Raw genomic sequence first — 17,774 nt, 5'->3', positions numbered from 1 at the left:
GGATAATTGAGGTGAATAGTATAAAACCATTTAAGAGACCAGTGCTTGTGCTTTCCATCTCTCTCTGCGCTTTCCTTTTTTCTATTCTCTCCTTCCCTTCCCATGATTTGCCGTCCTCTGTGTATCTGCCACTGCCTTTTCCTCTCTTCAAACACGTTCACATCTGAAATGCTCTCTCCATCTTTCCATGTCCCTTACTCATATTTCATCCCTTCCTTCCCATTCCCCCTTTCTATTATTACTTGAATTCCTCTCTCCCTTTCCTTTCTTTACCTTTTCCCTTTCCTTGTTCCTCTATTCCTTTTTGTGCTTCCTTTCCTATCTCCCATTACTTATTTGTCTCTCCTTTTCCCAATTCTCTTCATCCTCCCCAAATCTAATTTCCATTTCCCCCTCCTTTGCCATTAGCCCCCCCCCCCTCTCTCTCTCTCTCTCAGGGTCAGCTGACTGTCGGTGACCCCGGAAGCAGTGGGTGTGTTTCCGGAGCGGGCGGACGGCAGTGGCGGCCGGTGAGTGAGGCCCGGGGGGAGCCCGGCGGGAGGAACCGGGGCGGCTGCGGGGGCCGCGGGGAGGGAGCGCGGTGATTCTTCCACCGGAGCCGGGTTCAATCTCAACCCCCGGGGGGGGGGGGGAGGGAAGGGTCAGGAGCGGACGGCTGGGCCGAATGGCCGCCAGGTCCTTCATTCTGCCATAAATAGGCCGGAAACATCACACAGACCCCCCCCCCCCCACCCCGACCCCCCCCCCCCCACCCCGACCCCCCCCCCCCACCCCGACCCCCCCCCCCCCCACCCCGACCCCCCCACCCCGACCCCCCCCCCCCCACCCCGAACCCCCCCCCCCACCCCGACCCCCCCCCCCCCACCCCGACCCCCCCACCCCGACCCCCCCCCCCCCCACCCACCCCCCCCCACCCCGACCCCCCCCCCCACCCCGACCCCCCCCCCCACCCCGACCCCCACCCGACCCCCCCCTTCCCACCCCCCCCCCCCCCCCCCCTTCCCACCACCCCAACCCCCCCCCTTCCCACCCCCCAACCCCCCCCCTTCCCACCCCCAACCCCCCCCCTTCCCACCCCCCAACCCCCCCCCCTTCCCACCCCCCAACCCCCCCCCTTCCCACCCCCCAACCCCCCCCCCTTCCCCCCCCCCAACCCCCCCCTTCCCACCCCCCAACCCCCCCCCTTCCCACCCCCCAACCCCCCCCTTCCCACCCCCCAACCCCCCCCCTTCCCACCCCCCAACCCCCCCCCTTCCCACCCCCCAACCCCCCCCTTCCCACCCCCAACCCCCCCCCTTCCCACCCCCAACCCCCCCCCCCCTTCCCACCCCCCCCCCCCCCGCGCCTTCCCCCCCACCGCCCCGCGCCTTCCCCCCCCCGCCCCGCGCCTTCCCCCCCCACCGCCCCGCGCCTTCCCCCCCGCCCTTCCCCCCACCCCCCCGCGCCTTCCCCCCCCCACCCCCCCGCGCCTTCCCCCCCCCCCCCCCGCGCCTTCCCCCCCCCCCCCCGCGCCTTCCCCCCCCCCCCCCCCGCGCATTCCCCCCCCACCCCCCCGCGTTCTTTCCCCCCCACCCCCCCGTTCTTTCCCCCCCCCCCCCCCGCGTTCTTTCCCCCCCACCCCCCCGCGTTCTTTCCCCCCACCCCCCCCGCGCCTTCCCCCCCACCCCCCCCCCGCGCCTTCCCCCCCCCACCCCCCCGCGCCTTCCCCCCCCCCCCCCCGCGCCTTCCCCCCCCCCCCCCGCGCCTTCCCCCCCCCCCACCCCCCCGCGCCTTCCCCTCCCCACCCCCCCGCCCTTCCCCCCCCCCCCCCCCCGCCTCCTTCCCCCCCCACCCCCCCCCGCCTTCCCCCCCACCCCCCCGCGTTCTTTCCCCCCACCCCCCCGCGCCTTCCCCCCGCGCCTTCCCGCCCACCCCCCCGCGCCTTCCCCCCCCCACCCCCCCGCGCCTTCCCCCCCCCCCCCCCGCCTTCCCCCCCCCCACCCCCCCGCGCCTTCCCCCCCCACCCCCCCCCGCGCCTTCCCCCCCCCCCCCCCCCCCGCGCCTTCCCCCCCGCGCCCTTCCCCCCCCGCGCCCTTCCCCCCCCCGCGCCCTTCCCCCCCCCCCCCCCCTCCCCCCCCCGCCCTTCCCCCCCCGCGCCCTTCCCCCCCCGCGCCCTTCCCCCCCCGCGCCCTTCCCCCCCCGCGCCCTTCCCCCCCCCGCGCCCTTCCCCCCCGCGCCCTTCCCCCCCGCCCTTCCCCCCCGCGCCCTTCCCCCCCCGCCCTTCCCCCCCGCGCCCTTCCCCCCCCGCGCCCTTCCCCCCCCCGCGCCCTTCCCCCCCCGCGCCCTTCCCCCCCGCGCCCTTCCCCCCCCCCGCCCCTTCCCCCCCCCCGCCCTTCCCCCCCCGCCCTTCCCCCCCCCGCGCCCTTCCCCCCCCCCCGCCCTTCCCCCCCCCCGCGCCCTTCCCCCCCCCGCGCCCTTCCCCCCCCCGCCCCTTCCCCCCCCGCGCCCTTCCCCCCCCCGCGCCCTTCCCCCCCCCGCGCCCTTCCCCCCCCCCGCGCCCTTCCCCCCCCCCGCCCTTCCCCCCCCCCGCGCCCTTCCCCCCCGCGCCCTTCCCCCCCCGCGCCCTTTCCCCCCCGCGCCCTTCCCCCCCCCCCCCCCTTCCCCCCCGCCCCTTCCCCCCCCGCCCCTTCCCCCCCCGCCCCTTCCCCCCCCCCCTTCCCCCCCCGCTCCTTCCCCCCCCGCCCCTTCCCCCCCCGCGCCCTTCCCCCCCCGCGCCCTTACCCCCCCGCCCTTCCCCCCCCGCGCCCTTCCCCCCCCCGCGCCCTCCCCCCCGCGCCCTTCCCCCCCGCGCCCTTCCCCCCCCGCGCCCTTCCCCCCCCGCGCCCTCCCCCCCGCGCCCTTCCCCCCCCGCGCCCTTCCCCCCCCGCGCCCTTCCACCCCCCCCCCCTCGCCCTTCCCCCCCCGGCCCTTCCCCCCCCCCGCCCCTTCCCCCCCCCCGCCCTTCCCCCCCCGCGCCCTTCCCCCCCCCCGCCCTTCCCCCCCCGCCCCCTTCCCCCCCCGCCCCTTCCCCCCCCGCGCCCTTCCCCCCCCGCGCCCTTTCCCCCCCCGCGTCCCCTTCCCCCCCCGCGTCCCCTTCCCCCCCCGCGTCCCTTCCCCCCCCGCGTCCCTTCCCCCCCCCCCTTCCCCCCCCGCGCCCTTCCCCCCCCGCGCCCTTCCCCCCCCCGCGCCCTTCCCCCCCGCGCCCTTCCCCCCCCGCGCCCTTCCCCCCCCGCGCCTTTCCCCCCCCGCGCCTTTCCCCCCCCGCGCCTTTCCCCCCCCGCGCCCTTCCCCCCCCCGCGCCTTCCCCCCCGCGCCTTTCCCCCCCCGCGCCTTTCCCCCCCGCGCCTTTCCCCCCCGCGCCTTCCCCCCCCCCTCGCGCCTTTCCCCCCCCTCGCGCCTTTCCCCACCCCCCCGCCTTTCCCCCCCCCGCGCCTTTCCCCCCCCGCGCCTTTCCCCCCCCCGCGCCTTCCCCCCCCCGCGCCTTCCCCCCCCCCGCGCCGTTCCCCCCCCGCGCCGTCCCCCCCCCGCCTTTCCCCCCCCGCGCCTTCCCCCCCCCGCGCCTTTCCCCCCCCCGCGCCTTTCCCCCCCCCGCCTTTCCCCCCCCGCGCCTTTCCCCCCCCCCGCGCCTTCCCCCCCCCCGCGCCTTCCCCCCCCCCGCGCCTTCCCCCCCCCGCGCCTTTCCCCCCCCCGCGCCTTCTCCCCCCCCCCCCCCCCCCCCGCGCTCTACCCCCCGCCCCTCGCGCCCACCCCTCGCGCCCTCGACCCCACCCCCCCCGCTCGGCCCTCGACCCCACCCCCTCGGCCCTCGCCCCCCAACTCCAACCGGCCTCAAATTCGTTCTGGATTCGGATTTAAAGCTTTGCCTTTGGAATATTGGCCCTCACCTTGGGGCCAATCCTTGAGCTCAGGTGGTGCTAAATATAAAAAACAGTAGGTCACAGAGCATGATCCCACATTTCTTAACCCCATCAGCTGTAATGGTCCTCACAGTAATAAAGACCCATTTTCACATCCAAATCTGCACATTAATTGTGTCAGCCTTACACTGCAGTATTCAGTGAATTCTTAGGCAGTGAAGTGTAATGTGAAGTATTTATTCTAAAACTCAGCTTTACCTTGGACTCGGGAATCTTCAAGGCTTCCCACTGCTGTCTTCAAATGCAACCAAAAGAGACCTTGCTATCATTATCATAGTGAACCACTTCTTAACCTTGCTTTTAGCTAGTACAGTGACAGATTTCATCACCCTCAGTTAGGTCTAATGCCGTATCCTTTTGTATTATTTACCCTCAGCTGTTATAATATTTCTGTTCTTGTTTAATTTTTCTTTGGACATGGCCCAGTTACCCAAAGTAAACAAATGCTTTGTTTCTGCATAAAGGGCTTTAAACTTGCTCCTCCGTAACGTCAATGCCTCACTTATCCCATCAAATCTCTATTTAACCTTGTTCAACTCGTATACCATCCTCTTATAGAGAGAAAGAGAGAGAATCAGTTGGAAGTAATCAAAGTAGTAGGCAGGGTAATGTCTATGGATGTAGTTTATATTGATTTCCAGAAGGCATTTGATGAAGTTCCCCATGAAAGATTGCTAGCTAAAATTAAAACTCATGGAATTGAAGGCTGTGTCTGACCTGGTTCAAAGATTGAGACAATAGTTAGAGAGAAACTATGATCTCGATGAATGACAGAACAGGTTAAAGGGGCTGAATGGCCCACTTCTATTCTTCTGCTATAACCTTGGACTCGTACTGAAGTTTCAGCGATCTTCTGTGACCTGAGTTTGTCTTTTTCCTGTTGCAGGTGACCCTATTCAGCAATGTCGGGCCTTCTCGACTGGCTGTACAATGGCTTCACCAATATGCTACAGTTTCTGGGTAAGTGGCTCCAAGCCAGATCCTGCAGTTTTTTTTCCCCAATGTTGTTCCCTCCCCGTCTTGGATAACTGCAAACTGGATGGGAGCAACGCTCAAAATTGGCTCCACCATTCAATCCGAATCTGTGACTCCTGGATATAGGGGTCCATTGGAAAAGATGCCACAAACCTCATGGGTTTGACACCAATCGCAGTATGATTCCAATGTCACGTGAAACCAGGCTGTAGAAAGTGCTCATGTTTGGACTTTGCACTTGATAAACTTAGTGGTTTGAGACAACTGCGCATTAGATACGAATGGAGCTCTGTATATTTCGAGCTCTTTCCCCCATTAGTACAATTCACAACTAGAAGCGCAAGTCTAGAGCTGCCGACATTTGGGTTAGCAACTGATCAAGCTTGATAAGAAAGCAGCTATAGACTTTGATGTAACTGTTTCAGTTACGCTGAAGAGGTGGAAAATTGTTGCACTCCATATGTCACGCACACAAACTTTTATTGTCAGCTCAGTTTATAATATGTTAAGTTTGTTGATGGCAGGGCAGCACGGTGGCGCAGTGGGTTATCCCTGCCGCCTCACGGCGCCTAGGTCCCAGGTTCGATCCCGGCTCTGGGTCACTGTCCGTGTGGAGTTTGCACATTCTCCCCGTGTTGCCGTGGGTTTCGCCCCCACAACCCAAAGATGTGCAAGGTAGGTGGATTGAACACGCTAAATTACCCCTTGATTGAAAAAAAATGAGTTGGGTACACAAAATTTTTTTTTTTTAAAGTTTGTTGATGGCTGGTGGAAGGACAGTTAAGAAGATTCAGCAAAGAAAACCTGTGCTTTTAAAAAGACACAGTACGCCAATTGAGGTAGTGGACTAGGGAAGCAGCACATCTTCCTCTGTCCCACCATTAGCAGCGTAACAGAACTCTGCTAGAATTGAAAGGTTTTTGTTGAGTGAGAGTTTTGTGATCAACAGAAAATAGTGATACATTTATCTGACATCTTTCATGACCTCCGAACATCTCAAAGGGCTTTATCGTCAATGAAGCATTTCTGCAATGTAGTAATTGTTGTAGTGCAACAAATGTGGCAAGCAATTTGTGCACAGCAAGATCCCAGAATTAGCAAGGTGGTAACGACCAAGTCATCTGTTCTGGTGAATCTCAATTTTTAAAAGAAATTTAGAGTACCCAATTATTATTTTTTCCAAATAAGGGGCAATGTAGGGTTAAGGGGCAATGTAGGGTGGCCAATCCACCTAACCTGTACATCTTTGGGTTATGGGGGTGAAGCCCACGCAGACATGGGGAGAATGTGCAAACTCCACACGGACAGTGACCCAGGGCTGGGATTCGAACCCAGGTCCTCAGCGCCGCAGTCCCAGTGCTATCCACTGCGCCACATGCCGCCAAGGGAATCTCAATTAAGGGATGAAAGTTGCTCACGGTACCGGGGAGAACTCCTTAGCTCTTCTTTCAAAGAGCACCATGGAATCAACACGGCAGCTGGTTAAACTGAGAAAAGCGTCTAACAGGAAGCAGCCTATAATTCATATAGTGTGGTTTTACTTTACCAGGGCTGTATAAGAAATCGGGAAAACTGGTCTTCCTGGGCTTGGATAATGCTGGAAAAACCACCTTACTGCACATGCTGAAAGATAACAGACTGGGACAGCATGTTCCTACATTACATCCCAGTAAGTACTTGCAAATTGGCTTGCTGTCAGACAGTGCCAGCATTGTCTCTTTGGCACATTTCTAAATTGTCTCTCCGTACGCAAACACACTTCCTCCTGCCCTTTCTCATTGTTCCCCTGTTTTATTTCTTTATTCTTTCACGGGTTGTGGGCATTGCTGACAAGAACAGTATTTGTTGCCCATCCTGAGCCCTAACTGCCTTTGAACCGAGGCTTACTGGACCAGTTAAGGCTGGTTATGAATCAGCAGTCACATTGGCCAGATAAGGATGGCAGATTTCCTTCCCTAAAGGACACTAGTGAACCAGATAGGGTTTTACGACAGTTAATGATAGTTTCATGGTCATCGTTACTGAGAGAAGAGCTTTATATTCCAGAGTTAGTGATTGAAGTTTTTCACCAGCTACTGCGGTGGGATTTGAACCCATGTTCAAAGTACTTGCCCGGTAACATTACCATCACACCACCATCTCCCTCTCTTCTCTCCCTCACCCCCAATTCCCCGTAAACATTAAGAGAAAGGGGATTGTCCTCCGATTTCAGTGGTAATGTTTGAGGTGTAGGTATGGCGATCAGGCGCTGATGATCCTTCATCCAGTAGTTGCATTTGCTGTTGCGGGCACAACTGTGTCACATCATGGCGTGCCATGAGCTGCAGGTTTACAAATCGCATAGATAAAATTTGTATCTGCTCTCAAAATCACAAGGTGAACGAACGCCACTGTGAATAAACAGTCGCAGATCCAACTCGCCGTTGGACAGACCACTGGGATTTGCCCCTTGCTTTTTGTGTATGCATGTGGATACACCTCTGTTCATTTGCTCATCGTGTTTACTTGCAGTTCACTAGGATTGCTTCTCCTAACTGATGTCTTTTTATTGTCACAGCATCAGAAGAGCTGACGATTGCGGGAATGACGTTCACTACATTTGACCTTGGGGGTCACGCACAAGGTATGATGGTGGGAATAAGACAAAAAGCACGTACATATATTTGCCACAGAATGTGTAATGTTTCCATCTGCGCTGATCGGGATCAGTCTATTTCGTGTATTATGCCAGCTAGTCAAAGTGGGAAAATATGTTGATGTGGGTCAAACAATTGTGAATATTAGTGCCCTCAGATTCAGGAGGATAAGTGACAATGAACCAAACTTCCTGCTCCTGAACCCAATCAACAACCCTTCTTGGAAGTCTGCACATCATGTGTGGTCTTTGCTGGAGAAGAAATGGATTTCGATTGCTTTCGTACCTGCTTCTAACTAACATTTTGGTCACCTGCTCTACACACTTCCTTTCTTGGCTCAGTATCAATTCTTGCCGTAACTCCACTCCCACGAAGCACTTTGTGTTAAAGGCGGTTGATGCCTTGCTCATGTGTTGCAAAGAGGACATTTGGATAAAGTCCATGGGACTGTGTCCCAACAAAGAGCCTTTTTATTTTTTGGATAGCGGGTCGGAGGAGTGGGAGAAATTTGGCAGGGAAGTGTGAAGAGGGTCACACTTCATACAGATTTTATTTTGATTTCAAGCATTTCTAAAAACCTTACCACATCTCTCAGAAGCAACTTGTAACACTTCGCCATGCAGTCAGTTACTGAACTCCCGTTTTTTAATTCTTTCATGGATCTCATTCATCGTGAGAAGCTGGTGTTGAGCTGCTTTCTTGAACCACTGCAGTTCACTTGGTGTAGGTACACCCACAGTACTGTTAGGGAAGGAGTTTCAGGTTGTTGACCTATATCACCTAAATCAATTACACTTTTCGTTAAATGGCAGCCTCCTGGCCTGTGAAATCCTGGTGTGCGCCGAGTGCTCCTGTAGAACCATTCCGAGGCACAAGCTGTAAATTGGGAGAGCTTTCGGTGGTAATTTTTGCTAATTACATAAATTTAAGAACCTCCATTTGAAAGATGTGAAGGGGCTGAAAATGTTACCAATCTGTTGGGATTTTAAAAAATACGGCGCAAACTAGCTTCTACGTTTTCTTTCAAATCAAAAGGAAAACTGACAGTCGTCCAGACTCGAAACGTTAGCTCCCTTCTCTCTCCATAGAGGCTGTCAGACCTGCTGAGATTGTCCAGCATTTTCTGTTTTTGTATTAAATAATAATGTTGATTAGTTTTACTTCAAATAGAAATCACAGCCACAGACCATTTTCCCTAACTGGCCCATGGTGGTGTTTATGGCATGTACAAGCCTCCTTCCCATCCCTTTTCATCTCGTTCTATCTGTAAATCTTTCTATTCCTTTATTTTCCCCCCCCCCTCCCCATATGTATCTCGGTTTCCCTGAAATCCATGTGTGCTATATGCAGCTCTGCCGTGTGGTAGCAAATTTCAAATTTTCGCCTCTGGGTGAAGAAGGCCTGAATTTCTCATTGGATTCGTTGGCAACTGTCGTATATTTAATATTGTATTTAAATGTTGCTGGTTATTTACAGCTCGGCGTGTCTGGAAGAACTACCTCCCTGCCATCAATGGGATTGTTTTCCTGGTTGACTGTGCAGATCATTCACGACTTGCTGAATCCAAAGTTGAGCTTGATGTAAGTTGAACAATGTTGAGGGGTTCCTGGAAAATTGAGACCATTTTAGCACCAAATGGTGAAAGGGGATCACTCCCACCTCTCCCTCTGCTTGATGTCTTCACGACTGTTTGAGCTGTAGAATTCAGCAAAGCTAGGGTCTTGTGGTTTTTGCTTTGTGCTCCTGTTAGCTCACACCTTGGGGTTAGCGACACATGAGAATTGGAGCAACTTATCGCTGCCCAAGAGCTCAAGTGCGTATAAAGAACAAAGAAAAGTACAGCACAGGAACAGGTCCTTCAGCCCTCCAACCCTGCACCGACCATCCTGCCCATCGAAGCTAAAATCTTTGACACTTCCGGGGACTGTATCCCTCTATTCCCATACAGAGTTCTAATACAGGTCAACCATGATCTGATTGAATGGCAGTGGAACAGGCTCAGGGGCCTGAATGACTGCCTCCTGTTCGTTCCTATGTACAACAAGTCTGCCATACCTATCCCATATCTTTAAATCTCCTGTGACGTTATCCTTCAGCGACAACATCGCAGAGGAAGGAAATGGAACACAGAAATAAGCTGTAAAAACCGATCCTGAGCTACAGAATGCATTTGATGCTGACAACGCAAATAGGAAATGTCTAACTGTGCCTGGTAGCGTATCGAAAATGAAGTGTTACAGGCGATCTGGTCTCTTGCAAGTTATGCTGCCTGGTGTCATTCATTTTGCAATGAACTGCTGCTGACAACTGTGTTTCAGTCTCAGGCTGTTTATTAATACTTTTGTTTCCATCAATCAAATGTGTAGCATGTTTTTGAAGTAAAAACCTCTCCCCTTTCTCTCTCTCTCGCTCTCTCTCTCTCACACTTTCTACCCCTCGCCCTCCCAGGCATTGATGACAGATGAAACAATATCCAACGTTCCCGTTCTTATCCTGGGTAATAAAATTGACCGATCAGAGGCCATCAGTGAGGAGAAGCTTCGAGAAATCTTTGGACTGTACGGACAAACGACGGGAAAGGTAAAGTTAAGGAAAGAAAGACCACGGTTTGTAGAGCATCATCAACCTTCGCACAAGCACAAAGAAACCTGGCAGATTGACCAGTTAACCTACTATATTGTAAGGGTTGAGGGAAGAATGGCTACCAACATTCCTTGGACCATGCCGAAGGAAGTTAAACATCCACTGGAGCATACAGATGCGGCCTCGATTTAATGTCGCACCTTTTAACAATGCAGGTCTCCCTCAGTACCGCACTGAAGTAGTTGTCTATTTTCCACGGAAATATTTTTTTTTTTACTGAGCGCCTGACAGTAATTTACTATTAGCAGATGGGCCCTTCGTTGGAGTGCAGATCTCTCTTTTTTTTTTAAATAAATAAATAAATGAAATGATTGAAAGTGCTGATTCTTGTTGGGGAATGGTCCCACATGCTTGGTACCTTGTTCAAAGGAATGTGTGTGTTAGCAAGATGTTCTGACAGCTGGTGGGAGGGTCAGCAGCCACTGCCGATCCTGACCCTGCTTTCACCTCAGACCCACCGGTCTGCACTTTGCAGGGAGCTGGACTCTCTGCTCAATGAGAGAGCACTGACTTTCTGGTTGTTTTCCTCCTCCTGGCCCAATGGCGCAGACTGGCAATTTAACCTGGAAATTGTGACGTTGTCTACATCGGTGACCGATTGAGGAGGCTAAATTTACTCCACCATGTGCGTCATTCCTACAGCAATTTGCAGCCAGTACACAGGAGCTCCTGTTACTGCTGACTCTGCAGATCAGTCAGGAAGGTATATGGAGGTAGGAACGCAGTAAAAGTAAAACTAGGTCAAACTCTGCACTGAATAAAAGCTGAAAGTTTACTGGTTGTTCACTGAGGCTTTTTAAATTGGAAGATACAATCTGATCGAGCTGTTTAGCAACTTGAAAGTTAAGCACCTCTGTCTTGATCTACCTACAGTCTCATCGACAGAGGTGCTTAACTTTCAAGTTTCTGTCTTTGGCATCTGTTTGACCTTTCGACAATGATGCACTTTTAAAATTTTGCAAAGCAGGAGACTTTGCCATGATGGTAAGTGGGTGGATTTTTAGATACTCTGATTGTGGTTCAATGGCTAGCGCTCACTCGTCCTTTGGGCCCGACAGTCAGGTTTAAATTCCACTCCAGAGACATGAGCATAAAAGTTCAAGCCAACAGTCTCTGTGCAGTGGGGGTGACGTCCTTCTGATGAGATGCGAAACTGAGGTCCCGTCTATGCCCTTGCTGGGGCAAAAAAGATTCCATGGCACTGTTCGAAGAAGGAAATGGAGAACTTAGGGGCAGCACGGTAGCATGGTGGTTAGCATAAATGCTTCACAGCTCCAGGGTCCCAGGTTCGATTCCCGGCTGGGTCACTGTCTGTGTGGAGTCTGCACGTCCTCCCCCTGTGTGCGTGGGTTTCCTCCAGGTGCTCCGGTTTCCTCCCACAGTCCAAAGATGTGCGGGTTAGGTGGATTGGCCATGCTAAATTGCCCGTAGTGTCCTAATAAAAGTAAGGTTAAGGGGGGGGTTGTTGGGTTACGGGTGTTGGGTGGATACGTGGGTTTGAGTAGGGTGATCATGGCTCGGCACAACATTGAGGGCCAAAGGGCCTGTTCTGTGCTGTACTGTTCTATGTTCTAACTCCCAGGTGACCTGACCAATACCTGGGAATGTGGTACTGTCAGCAGTCGGCTGGCTCCACCCCACCCCCACACACTGGCTCACTCTCTCTCACATTGGGTGTCTTGTGGTCGGTGCTAACACCCTTCTGGTAAGCTGAAGTTAATTCATGCCCTCAATATTGCTGCACTGATGTGTGTGGGACTACACCACCTTCTGTGCCCACTGTGAAGTCAGTGTTTGAAGGTCAATGGGTTGCTCCAGTTTTTTGTTCAGTGACTCTGTGATTCCATTGATGACCTATTTGAAAAGCAGAGCTGATCGGTCGTTTATTCAGTCTCGGAAATTACCTCCATTAGACAATTAGACGTCCTCAGACTGGTTTTCAGGTGGATTATAATGTAAATCACTTTGACATTTGGTAATGTGCTCCGTGTGCCAATGGCTGTAATGTGTTTTCTCCACATCACAAGCGTTCCAGATTCCTCGCCTTTGGTGGCTTTACCTTCATCTGGCTAGGTCCTCAGCTCTGGAATTCCCTTTCCAAACCTCTCCACCTTTCTACCTCTCCCCTGCTCCAATTCTTTCTTTAAAACCTATTAGTTTGACCAGACCTAAAACCTATTTCCTGGCCCAGTGTCCCAAATTCTGTTTGCTGACGCTCCGATGAGGTGATTTACTATGTTGAAGGGGCTGCGATTGGATGCAAGTTGTAGTCCGAACAGCTGCACTTCAGAAGTAATCCATTGGCTGTCTCAATGCTTCACTGCCTCCTGAATAGGTTCACTTTCTTCCTACTTGCTCCTTTCAGTGTTACCAGGTCCAATCTCAGCTGTGTTCTAAGAGGAACAGGAGACCGCATTCCTGCCATCATTTCTGCAGGTTAAAAACTCCAAGGGATACAGGGATAGTGCAGGAAAATGGTGCTGAGATAGAAGACCAGCCACGATCTCATTGAAAGGTGAAGTGAGCCGGAAGGGCTAAATGAACATTAGAGCCCAGTGCAGGCCCTTCGGCCCTCGATGTTGCGCCGACCTGTGAAACCAATCTAAAGCCCGTCTACACTATACCATTATCATCCATATGTTTATCCAATTACTATTTAAATGCCCTTAATGTTGGCGAGTTCACTACTGTTGCAGGCAGGGCATTCCACACACTTGCTACTCTCTGAGTAAAGAACCTACCTCTGACATCTGTCCTATATCTATCTCCCCTCAATTTAAAGTTATGTCCCCTCGTGCTAGCCATCACCATCCAAGGAAAAAGGCTCTCACTGTCCACCCTATCTAATCCTCTGATCATCTTGTATGCCTCTATTAAGTCACCTCTTAACCTTTTCTCTAACGAAAACAGCTTCAAGTCCCTCAGCCTTTCCTCATAAGATCTTCCCTCCATACAGGCAACATCCTGGTAAATCTCTGTACCCTTTCCAATGCTTCCACATCCTTCCTATAATGCGGCGACCAGAACTGCACGGAATACTCCAAATGCGGCCGCACCAGAATTTTGTACAGCTGCAACATGACTTCATGGCTCCGAAGCTCAATCCCTCTACCAGTAAAAGCTAATGGTCTTGTAATTCCACCACCCTTGTGAATGTCCTTGCAGTCAGCTTACGCAAGCAATGGTGGAGGTCTGAAAGTTTACTCGGAACTCGACACCTAAAGAAACTGAAGCAATAAGGATTCTAATTCTGTTTTCAAGAATGCAGTTCTGAGCTTGTGTGCACGTGGCCAATTCTCCAAATTTCAGGCACAAAGGCAAAACAAAGTGATGGGCACATCTTGGCAAGAATTCCAGTTTGTCAACCAAGTCTTTAATTCACACCATCCATGCATCTTGTGAATACATGGTGGAAATGCAAAGTTACCAAGCATACATTATGGCAGGTTTTTTAAAACATTTGTTCATGGTATGTGGTACAGCATTTATTGCCCATCCTAAAAGCCTTGAACTGAGTCATTTGCTCGGCCATTTCTGAGCCAATCACATTGCTGTAGATCTGGAGTCACGTATAGGCCAGACCGGGGGGTGTAAGGATGGCAGAGTACCTTCCCTAAAGGACATTAGTGAACCAGATGGGTTTTAATGACAATCCACAATGGGTTTCTTGGTCGTCATTGGACTTTGAATTCCAGATTTGTATTGAATTCAAATTTCACCATCTGTCATGGTGGGATTTGAACAGCAATGCTGACCACCGTGCTGCCCTCATAGTGGCATGTTAGACTAGAACTTTAAGGCAGCACGGTGGCGCAGTGGTTAGCACTGCAATCTCACGGCGCCGAGGTCCCAGATTCGATCCCGACTGGGTCACTGTCCATGTGGAGTTTGCCCATTCTCCCCGTGTTTGTGTGGGTTTCGCCCCCACAACCCAAAGATGTGCAGGTTAGGTGGATTGAACACACTAAATTGCCCCTTAATTGGAAAAAAAATTAATTGGATACTCTTAATTTATTTTTAAAAAGAAGCAAAAAAAAGACTAGAAATTTAGGATACTGCAGGTTACAAATTGGATTAGACTTGTTATTAATGTGGTTCCTCGGGTCACAGTCCGTGTGGAGTTTGCACATTCTCCCCGTGTCTGCGTGGGTCTCACCCCTACAACCCAAAGATGTGCAGGGTGGGTGGATTGGCCACGCTAAATTGCCCCTTAATTGGAAAACAAAAGAGTTGGGAACTGTAAATTTTTTAATTAACGTGGTTCACACTGTAATTCACGAATGTGCATTTGTGGCCCAGTAACCCACCCTATAATTTTATTAGTGTCAATACAATCCCAGTAATACTTGACACTGCACATTAAAATCAAACCAGCTACTCCCTAAAGAGCTGTTTGGTGACTGATTTGTGGCTGAAAGTGGTCAGGTTGCGGTGAAGGGGTGGTGGTGGTCATTGTTTTCCTGATTCGCCTTGTTTACAAGTAACTTGAATCGAGCCTGTCCCGCATGTTCTGAGGCAATTAAATTTCCTTGTTGCTCTGTTCCAGGGGACTGTGCCACTGAAGGAATTAAACACCCGGCCACTCGAGGTGTTTATGTGCAGTGTGCTGAAGCGCCAGGGTTATGGAGAAGGATTTCGCTGGCTTTCGCAATATATTGACTGAACTTGAGACAAAACGATGCCACTCTGGACTGAACTAGTTTGCAGCTGTCTGCGTATTTTTTTGTTTTCTTTATTTTTTTAAAATAACTGGACATACAGCGTTTTGACAAGATCGCAATGCCAACCAGGAAAGAATTAATCTGCGTCTTTAAACGTGATTTTCAGTTGGGTACTTGTATCTAGATCAAAATCGGAGCTACCTTTGCAAGTGAAACCTTTTTACAGCTCTTGCATAAATGTTGGCTGAGGATTCACACTTGAATTAGGCTGTGCAACAGCCCCAGAAATGTATGAATTGTTTTTTACTTTTGCGGTGCCCCTATTTTTGAGATGAACGGTAGTCCTTGAAGCTGTCCAGATATATGTCTCTCTCTTCTCTTCCCCCCCCCCCCCAACCCACCACCCCCTTGGCCCTGATTCACAAGAATTTGTGGATGGAATATATCAGCGACTGTTCAAAAAAAATGTAGCCAAATCTACTGGTAGTCTAAATATCATTCACATGTCCAAAAAAAATTCTCACCTGCCTTTGTGTAAACTCACACGGGGATTTGTCTCCAGAGCCATTTCTGTGAAAGTTTTGAACAGTTTGAGGGTGAGTTTGAACAGGGTGAGTTCAAATGTGGCCAGCAAAACTGTGTCGATTCTGTTTCATGTATTTGCTATGAGATGAGGATGTGAGACCTGTTGTGTGAAAGCTCTTTCAGCTACCAGTTTACGCTAGGTGGGATGTGCTCTTCAAATGCATGACGTTAGCATTTGACGGTACGTTAGTGTATCTGGACTGGTTACAATCCTGTTGATGATTTATAAATGTGTAGCTAATTTGCCTAATTATTTTGGGTATCAGTCCTCCTGCGGTTATTGTCTCAGTGTATCGTACAGGCTGGGTACCTCTGCCAAGCTTTTAATCACACCAGGTTATTTCACCCTCTCCTGAAACCTGCACCCCTGTTTTCTTTTCCTCTTAAATAATGGAAAAATCAGAAAATACTGTATATTTTTTTTTGTGAATTTAGAGATTTAACTTTCTGACTGAATGATGTCCCGGTCGATAAGATTTCTTTTCTCTGTTTGGCACGGAAGAACTTTGGGAGTGGGAAAATGCACAAAGTGAGTCACGGGTGGATGGGGTGCAGTGTGGCGTCGCGGTTTACACGTGACTTAGCGAGGCATTTCAAATAATTTGATACAAGCTTGGTAACACCACGAATTTGTAGTGGGAATTCCTTCTGAGGGATTGGCTGACATTTGGGCGAATTGCACAACTCCATGCACACTTTCTATTGGAAAGCTTTTCTAAAATACAAACTGATTTGTACAGTTGGTGCTTTTATCGTGATCGTGGCGACATAATGCAAACCGCGTAACATGGGGGACTGTTTTACATTTGCGTTTTAATGGTTTACACGTTAACGGTATTTAACTGTGGGTGTGGATTGAACAGGGAAACTTTGAATTTCTGTTCATTGATGTGGATATGCTTATGATGTGAAATTGAGCAGCATTATCATTTGATGTGGACAGCGAACAAACAGTCTTTCCCCCTGAGAAATTAAAGCAGTGGCCAATCAACACTATATATTGCTATTTTTTTTTGGGGGGGTGGGGGTTTGCTTCTCTATAAGCTTTTGTCTGTTGCTTAGAATGGTGATATTCTCTCAAACCTATTGAAAGAATGGAGGCATTCTGTGTAGCCGTTTTATTTCACGCTTGAATTAGAAATTGCACCTTTTCCCAGCCCAGGAGTAAATGGCTTTCTTGCTAAGCCAAACTAGCTGTTCTCCTCTGTGGCAAAACCAGACAAAGACGCAGTGCTTAATGGAATGGGAATACAGTAGAAGCCAATTAATGGGAATGTTATATTTTGTTTACTCGCATCCAGCCTTGTACACTTTTTTTTTGTTAAAACAATTGTTGGCTCTGATTGGGGTAAAGAAAATGTTTTGCTTGCCCCAGGAGAAGGGTGGTGTTTCCCCTGAGGGGAATTAATCCCTTCCGAGGGCAATTATCGTTGGTACAGTCTGGGGACTTGCCCATATCCTCGGCACCGAATGCAAAAGTTGACATTTTCTTTCCCCCTTCTCCCTAAAACTTTCAGGTCTAACAACAGGTTGGTACTGTACGCCCTGCAGTATTACTTTGTTATTGCAGTTCTACATGTTTGTAGTCATTGTTCTCCACTGTTTGAGAGGGTATTGGTGACTGCTTTAGCTCTTTGCCAATCTGATGCATTCGCCAACACATTCTTGGAAACAAAACTGTTCTTACCCTCCCTTCTAATCATCGTCTATCTGGTAGAAAGATAACCTGCAACATGTATAAATGTATTATAAATCATTGCTTTATTTGAAATAAACAGAATTATATACCTTTGCGTATTTAGTTTCCATTGCCTTGACTAAAATTCTGAAAGAGTAGAATTTTAAACATTATTCCATGATGCGGGTATCGCTGACGAGGGCAGCATTTGTTGCCCATCCCCAATTATCCTAGAACCGAGTAGCTCGCTAGGCCATTCCAGAGGGCAGTTAAGTCAACCACACTGCTGCAGGTTATAGAGTCGTTACGTCAGAGAAGGCAGCCATTGGGCCCATCGCATTCATACCAGGCTCCAGCCTATTCCTTCGTTCTATCTCCGTGGCCTACGTATTCTATTTCCCTCAATAATATCTTTTGAAATCATTCGATGTCTCCGCCTCCACAGGCAGGGAGTTCCAGGTCATTACCACTCGCTGCTTGAATAGGTTCCTCACACTACATCCCGATGGATCTTTGGAGCAATTGATAGTTTTGTGGTCACCATTACCGAGACTAGCTTTATAGCCCATCTATTCATCAAATTTAAGTTCCAAAACTGCCGTAGTGGGACTTGAACCCCGGCCCCCAGAGCATTAGTCTGGGGCTCGGGGTACTATCCGGT

At 51.7% G+C, this 17,774-nt stretch overlaps 1 protein-coding gene across 1 annotated transcript; it reads left to right on the top strand.

Moving 5' to 3' along the window:
• Nucleotides 1-422: 422 nt before the first annotated feature.
• LOC119956067 (GTP-binding protein SAR1a) lies at nt 423-17,224 on the top strand. The gene is made up of 7 exons (XM_038782900.1): nt 423-509; nt 4,822-4,895; nt 6,460-6,579; nt 7,468-7,533; nt 9,023-9,126; nt 9,995-10,126; nt 14,736-17,224. Exons 2-7 carry the CDS (start codon nt 4,838-4,840, stop codon nt 14,850-14,852), a joined length of 597 nt encoding a protein of 198 aa, XP_038638828.1. The 5' UTR covers nt 423-509; nt 4,822-4,837; the 3' UTR covers nt 14,853-17,224.
• Nucleotides 17,225-17,774: the final 550 nt, after the last annotated feature.

This window comes from Scyliorhinus canicula, chromosome 22 (assembly GCF_902713615.1).
Source record: "Scyliorhinus canicula chromosome 22, sScyCan1.1, whole genome shotgun sequence".
NCBI lineage: Eukaryota > Metazoa > Chordata > Chondrichthyes > Carcharhiniformes > Scyliorhinidae > Scyliorhinus > Scyliorhinus canicula.
This window is presented reverse-complemented; position numbering and strand designations above follow the sequence as displayed.